The sequence below is a fragment of the Nanorana parkeri genome, unplaced genomic scaffold (genome assembly GCF_000935625.1).
Source record: "Nanorana parkeri isolate BGI_ZX_2015 unplaced genomic scaffold, ASM93562v1 scaffold17, whole genome shotgun sequence".
Classification (NCBI taxonomy): Eukaryota; Metazoa; Chordata; class Amphibia; order Anura; family Dicroglossidae; genus Nanorana; species Nanorana parkeri.
The window spans coordinates 2274637-2281640 of record NW_017306285.1 but is presented as its reverse complement, the minus strand read 5'-3'; the positions used below and the strand labels follow the sequence as shown (position 1 = coordinate 2281640).

The 7004-nt window shown below is 45.8% G+C and overlaps 1 protein-coding gene across 1 annotated transcript in view; it reads right to left on the bottom strand.

The window, feature by feature from the left end:
- Positions 1-200: 200 nt before the first annotated feature.
- Positions 201-7004, bottom strand: part of COL9A3 (collagen type IX alpha 3 chain) — a 51156-nt gene continuing 44352 nt past the window's right edge. Inside the window, exons 31-32 of the mRNA XM_018559554.1 lie at positions 6483-6560; positions 201-579 (exon numbers count right to left, since the gene is read on the bottom strand). Of these exons, the coding sequence (XP_018415056.1) occupies positions 398-579; positions 6483-6560 (260 nt within the window). The 3' untranslated portion in view covers positions 201-397. The remainder of the gene's footprint in view (positions 580-6482; positions 6561-7004) is intronic.

Sequence of the window (7004 nt, the reverse complement as noted above, 5' to 3'; positions counted from 1 at the left end):
GTGAACGTTTTTTCTTTGTATGTACACTTACCTCTAGCTAGGCAAGGCTGCTGGATGTGCTTGGCCTGGCTAGTCTGGATGACAAGCTTATTGTCACGGACTTGTGAACTCGGGATGAGCAAGCCAAGCAAAGTTGGCCAATAAGAACGCTAAAGACGAGGTAACAAATAACTGGGGGGAGGGGTGGGGTATAGGGGTGATAGTTAACGTATAAACAAAAAGAAAATCACCTAAGATACTTTTATCAGATGTTCTCCTGTTTCATTACTGTATTGATGTTGGTCTCCACCATTCGTTTTGGGGATACAGACCCACCGCTCTGGATGCTTGGCAAGGTCTTGTTTTGTGACAGAGGGCTGTATTAAAGACAGTTCCTTCTCTTAGTTCGCTGTCATGTTTATGACTTCCTGGAACCCGATTTTTCTGCAGCCATGGCACCTTGACAAGCGGAGGTGTCGCATATTCCCGGGGTACCATGGGCTCCTATCGCACCGGGTCTTCCAGACTCTCCAGGGTAACCGGGCTCGCCGTAGGAACCGTCCCGGCCGTCTATACTTATGCCAAGGGCTCCTAGGGCACCTGGAATAGAAAGAAGAGAGAGCCATTCATTTTATGTCTCCTATAGCTATGATAATGCAGAAGGATCACAGTCAAGCAAGGTTTCTATAAGCTCGGTGGGTAATGGTTATTATGCCTTGTGTAGTTTGGCACTTGGAATGCTTGAGAGGTAGTGACGGTTGAGTCAAGCTTGACCTGCAGAGCCAGAGACAAGGTTTGACATGCCAATGGTGCTTAGCCACTTTGTGAATATTGCTGAAATAGAATGTGGTAGTTCCAAGGGTTATAGCGCTCTCTTATGTGCAGCTAGAGACCTAAATTCTAAGCCTTATATAAACATATTGGGTGTTTTTTCATTTGTCTCTTTGTGCTTTCCTGAATGTTATTATAATGAAGACTTACCTTCTTAAGCTTTGGGTAACATTGTCTTTTCTAGTTGGTGAATGCCACGTGCTCTGATTTATCCTAAGAAATATGGGTGCTGCTGGTTAGAGATGCCGATTCTTGTCTTAAGAAAGTTTTGTGTACTTGTGAAGTAGAAGAACAAGATCTCTTGTGATTGAGAAATGGGGGTTGTAGGATGTGAGCTGTGTCTGGTGTGGTCAAGTCCATTGTTTGGCAGTCTTTTCTGGCTCTTGAATGTCTGTGTAGTTCTATAACAGGAGAATGACCATGCTGGTGTTTGAGCAGAGGTGTAGATGGAAGGGTAAAGACCTCTGACTGGTCTGCAGAAGACCTGCGTTCAAATCCCTTAGGTTTAGATGTAAGCTAATGATTAAGTGTTCCAGGTGTGGAACATGTGTCAGGCCCATTGCTCTGTCCCAAGAACAGGGGGCTCATGCAATGAGTTGAAGTCTCACTTAGGGTAAGCTACTCCCTGCTCAAGAGTCCCTTGATTTTTTTTTATGTATAAATTCCGCCGGATCGTGAAATAGAAGAACGAGCACTTCAATGCTTGAGCTGAGGTGGTGGCTCAGAGGAGGTGAGTGCTGACTGGTCTGTGGGAGACCTGGTTTCAAGGCCCTAGGAGGGAAAGGACTGGGGTGTATTAGGTACTGTGAAGAATAGGATGAGGTATTGTGCCATGCAGGAGTGAGGGTGAAATTATTGAGAGGAAGAAGTATGACCAGAAAAACTGCTAAGTACAAAAAGTTTTCTGGGCTGCCCCGGCAAGACAGCCCAGGTTTTTGTTGCACAGATATTGGACCGAAAGGGGCGGGTCCGCAATCTATTGTGGTGCCCACACATGTTACAGGCCTGTGGGGGCCTGGGACTGGAGCAGTGTGTGCCCCGGTCACATGACATTGCTCAAGCCCAGTGATGGCCTTCTAGGCCTGGGATCTATTACAGGGAAGGAGGCCACATGCTTTCCTGCATCGGGAAGTGCTTCATATTCTCAATGGCTGCAGGGGAGCAAGTAGCTGCAAGGGAGCACAGCTAAGGAGAGTATGGGGGGGTTGTCACGTCACAGGATCCCTTTACCTGACACACTGTCACCATGGCCTACATGGACACCAGGACACTGTCTCTTTAATAGTCTTTAGATGATTGGCCTAAAATGAGCGAGGCAGAACTATAACAACATGCCTAACTATTGGATCAGAATGAATATCAGCAATGGCACCTCCTCCCGTCATGTGTGAACGTTTGCTGACAGTAGTGTTATCATCTGCTCCTTTCTAGGTTTATACCCCAGTCTGAGTGAACTGAACAATTACATGGGCCTGTCACTGTCCGAGGAGGAGCTGCAGCTCAATCTATCACTGGTCCCATCTGGAGGAAATGTGAGTATGGCCGTGATTTCTGTGATAGATTTCCACATTTTCTTGCTTTGCCTTTTGCAATGTGCTGCCCTCCATCTAAACTCACCGGAGATGTGTATATGGAACATGAAGGTGTTAGGACTGAACTGTCTACAGAGAAGGAGAGCTGTAGATGGCTAAGCCTTAAGATACACAGGCAGGCTGTTGGTACTCCTGAATAGAAGAACCAGCACTTCAATGGTTGAGCTGAGGCGGTGGCTCAGAGGATAGGAGCTCTGACTGGTGCGCTGGAGACCTGGGTTTGAATCCACACAAACGCTGGAGACTTCCAGGGTGAATCTGTGAGAGTGCTGGAGACCCTCCTGGGTGCAATACCACAAGAGTGCTGTAGAGGGAAGACCTCGTGTCTCCTGGGTAGTACCTGAGCCCCCTGGTGGTGGGGCAGAGCAGTGGGAAATATTTCAGACCCATTACTCTGTCCCACCACCAGGGGGTTCAGATACTGCACAGCACCTGGGAGGTGACTCGGATATATATATATATATATATATGTGGGGTGAGCCAAAAAAACCCTAAGTCCCTAAATTTTGAATGGGCTGCCCCAGTAAGACAGCCCCTTGTGTATATGTTGCAGTGATGTCACAGACTATGGACCGAAGAGGGGGTAGTCCACACTCTATTGTGATGCCACACATGTTACAGGCCTGTGGGGGCCTGGGACTGGAGCAGACTGGTGGGTTGTCCATGGCCTCCAAGCTTTCACTCAGTGATTTGAGCTCGAGTCTACTGTGCTTCTATGTACTTGCCCTTGCTCTACAGTGCTCTTGTGGTATTGCACTTGGGGGTCTACAGCACTTTCATGGGTTTGCAGCGCTCTCATTGGTTGGCCCTTGGGGGTCTGCAGCGCTTGTGTGGATTTGAACTTGGGTCTACAGTGCCCTGGGTCAACACTCTTATCCACTGAGCTATTCACTTCTGCTCAGCGACTCATGTGTTCATGTGTTCATGTGTTCACGTGTTCATTCTCCTAGTTCAGGAGTAAAAAGTTCTCACAATTCCACATAGATCAATCTAGATTCGAACCTGCGACTCCAAAATCTCTGCTGGGTTATGGGCTGTGTGCTAAACCTCTGGGCCAGCCGACCCTTTGGATGTGGTGGCGATATATCTGGACTTAGTAAGTGAGATGTGACCAGTGACATAATTCAATAATTTCCAGAAATTCTAATTATCTGAGATATTTCTCCGACAATATTCATAACGAGCTCCTACACAAGGGGGTTCAAAAGTGGCACTTAGAATATTTTTCTAATTTTTTTAGATGTGTCTCTGGGGTTCAGCAGCCGACTCCCTATGTATCGGGACTTAGTACATAAAATGTCATCATTGACTCAGACGACTCAGACTCAGACTCACTCAGACTCAGACTCAGACTCCTCCGGCTCAGGCTCACAGGCTCAGGCTCAGGCTCAGGCTCACAGGCTCACAGGCGCTCAGGCTCACAGGCTCACAGGCTCACAGGCTCACAGGCTCACAGGCTCACAGGCTCACAGGCTCACAGGCTCACAGGCTCACAGGCTCACAGGCTCACAGGCTCACAGGCTCACAGGCTCAGGCTCAGGCTCAGGCTCATGATGTTTGAGCTGAGGTGGTGGCTCAGAGGATGAGAGTGTGGTTTGTGCTGCTGGAGACCTGAGTTCAAGCCTCACTGAGGGTAAGAAGTGTTGTGTGTCCTGGTTGCTGAGCAGTACTTGAAGCTCCCTGGGTAAGGGTATTGTCCCAGGATGTGGTTGGTCCAGAAAAACTGCGTACAAAAAGTTTTCTGCATTTATGTCACAGATATTGGACCAAAAGGGGTGGGTCTGCAACCTAATGCAGTGCCCACACATGTTACAGGCCTGGGACTGGAGCAGACTGGTGGGTTGTCCATGGCCTCCAAGCTTTTACTCAGTGATTCAAGCTCAGGTCTACTGTGCTTCAATTTACTTGCCCTTGTTGGTCTACAGTGCTTTTGTGGTATCACACTTGGGGTTCTACAACACTTTCATGGATTTGCACTTGGGGTCTGCAGTGCTTTCATTGGTTGGCCCTTGGGGTCTACAGCCGTCTTGTGGATTTGAACTTGGGTCTATGGCGTCCTGGGTCAATGCTCTTATCCTCTGAGCTATTCACTTCTGCTCAACAGTTTGTGTGTTGGTTCTCCTACTTCAGGAGTAAACACAAAGTCACACAGCTAAACCAAGATTTGAACCAGCAACTCTGCAGTCTTAGATGTACTATGCACTGACTGCTAAACACCTGAGCCACAGCTCAGCTCAGGTTTTCAATAGATAGCCCTTTGAATATGAAGACTTGGTGAATAAAATGTACATCAAGAGTTAGTTAATAAAATAATCACTGACTCTTCTCTTAATAGTCAATACCTATACTAGCTGGCATTGGGGTTGGAGAAATCTAAAATAAAACTGAAAGCAAACAGTTTTGGATCCTTGGTAGGCCTTCACAACTGATATCAGGATTCAACGGAATGGATTAGCCCCATTGCACTGAATGTGGACTGGGCAGTGTGTTCCTTTGGAGGCCCAGAATCCTGGTACTAAAAGTAATTTGTTTCCCTCATGGTAAATAGAGTGCACGATGACAGTTTTTATGCTTTGTGTATTTTTGCTTTCTTTTATATGTGGCTGTGGTGAGAACTCTTAGCCGATGGACAACTGACCTCTAGTTGTGGACAAAAAGGTTGGTAGAGTTCATAATGAAAAGCAAGACTTATTCATTCTAGGAGCCATCTCAAGGGGTTAGTAACCAAGAATGGTGGAGGATGTGGTATGGGAATTTAGTACCGGCTCCTCGGATTAGGATTATATAATGCAGCTAGGAAAATCCCATTCGTAGAGCATTCATGTTAAACAGGAGCTTAGCAGTAAGTTGACCTTTAGGGATCTGATCTAAGTTCCCCACCGTGAGAAGAAGAACCATTACCACCCAAGCCAACACACCAACGTGATATCTGTGTTGGAGGTGAGTATTGCCATCGGGTTCAGCGTGCATTGAAAAACTGCGGACTCCAACCAATAAACCACCAAAAATCCCCTTTTAGATAGTTGTCACCACAGCAAATGTTCCCACTGAATGATTTCCCCCTCACCGCCTTAAAATTTTGGTTGGTTACTCAGACAGACAGGATAAATCTCCCGAGCAGGGGTCACAGACAGTAACAAAACCCAACAAGATTGCTAACCCTTCACCAGGCTATCCAAAAATTTTTTTTTGTAAAAACACGTTTTAGGTATAGATCCACTTCAAATTATTATTGTGGCTCTAAAATTGGGGTTTAAACTCACACAGTAACACCACAAGCTCTTAACCAACCAACAAAATCAACCCGCTCACCTATGAGGCAGACCGTGAAACAAAAGAAGAAAAACGATATATATGTATATATCTCTTTCCCTTATGTCGGGTCCCATATCTTCTATCTAGAGTACTGCAGAGTAGAAGGGCCCTTGGGGTTAGGGTTGCCACATGTCCAGGAATCACCCAGACAGTCCGGGTTTTGAATGCTCTGTCCGGGTTTCATGGCAGCAGAAACCCAGACACAAGATGACAGGCAGACAGGGGCAACCAAAATTAAGGTAGGGGCTACTGGCCCCCCACTAAAAATAGTCTCAACTGTGATATTTACATATAAATGGGCGGCACTATTTACATATGAATAAGCCGCAACTCATTCTACCAAATATTTTTTCGACCGTAACTAGTTGTTCAGGTTTCACTGGAAGAAAAGGTGACAACCCTACTTGGGGTGCCCACGCTGCTGCCCAGTTCTATGGATGCCTCATATTGGGTCAATCGAGGAGATCCTCACAGGGTCCTACAGTGGTGTGATGGCATCACAACGAGGGGCTGCAACAAGACGCGTCGCCGGCGACCCTCAGAGGGTTCTGCGGTTTTGGAATTTTCTATAGTGAATGAGTGGAGGCAGGATTCCGCCTAGGTGGGCATATAAATATAGGATATATGTATATAGCTTTCTAGTAAAAGCCTTTAACACAATACACAATGCTTGAGTAAAATAAGTGCCCTACAGATCAGACACCAGGAGACGTGCCAGTGATCATAAAGACAAACAAATGTGTCCCACTAATATGATGGCGATACCTTGTTCTCCTTGATCACCAGGTGGACCATCGATGCCTCGTCCAACTGCTCCTTTGTCGCCTTTGTCGCCTGACAAACCTAGAATAGTAGCAGACAATTGTTACAATTAACTGGGAATTCTGGGTAAAATAGCCTTACAGATTTACATAAGTCCAGCAAAATATCATCTTTGTACTTGCACCATTCAAACGGTCACATCAGCAGTACTGTCCAGTTTATAGAGGCAGGATACTCAGCATGATAGCTCTACTGTACATAGTTGGTAACTCCAGACACACAGTCTCACATAGATACGGTAGATTAGATAGATAGATAGATAGATAGATAGATAGATAGATAGATAGATAGATAGATAGATAGATAGATATGAGAGATAGATAGATAGATAGATAGATAGATAGATAGATAGATAGATAGATAGATAGATAGATAGATATGAGAGAGAGATAGATAGATAGATAGATAGATAGATAGATAGATAGATAGATAGATATGAAAGTGAGATAGATAGAAAAATAAATA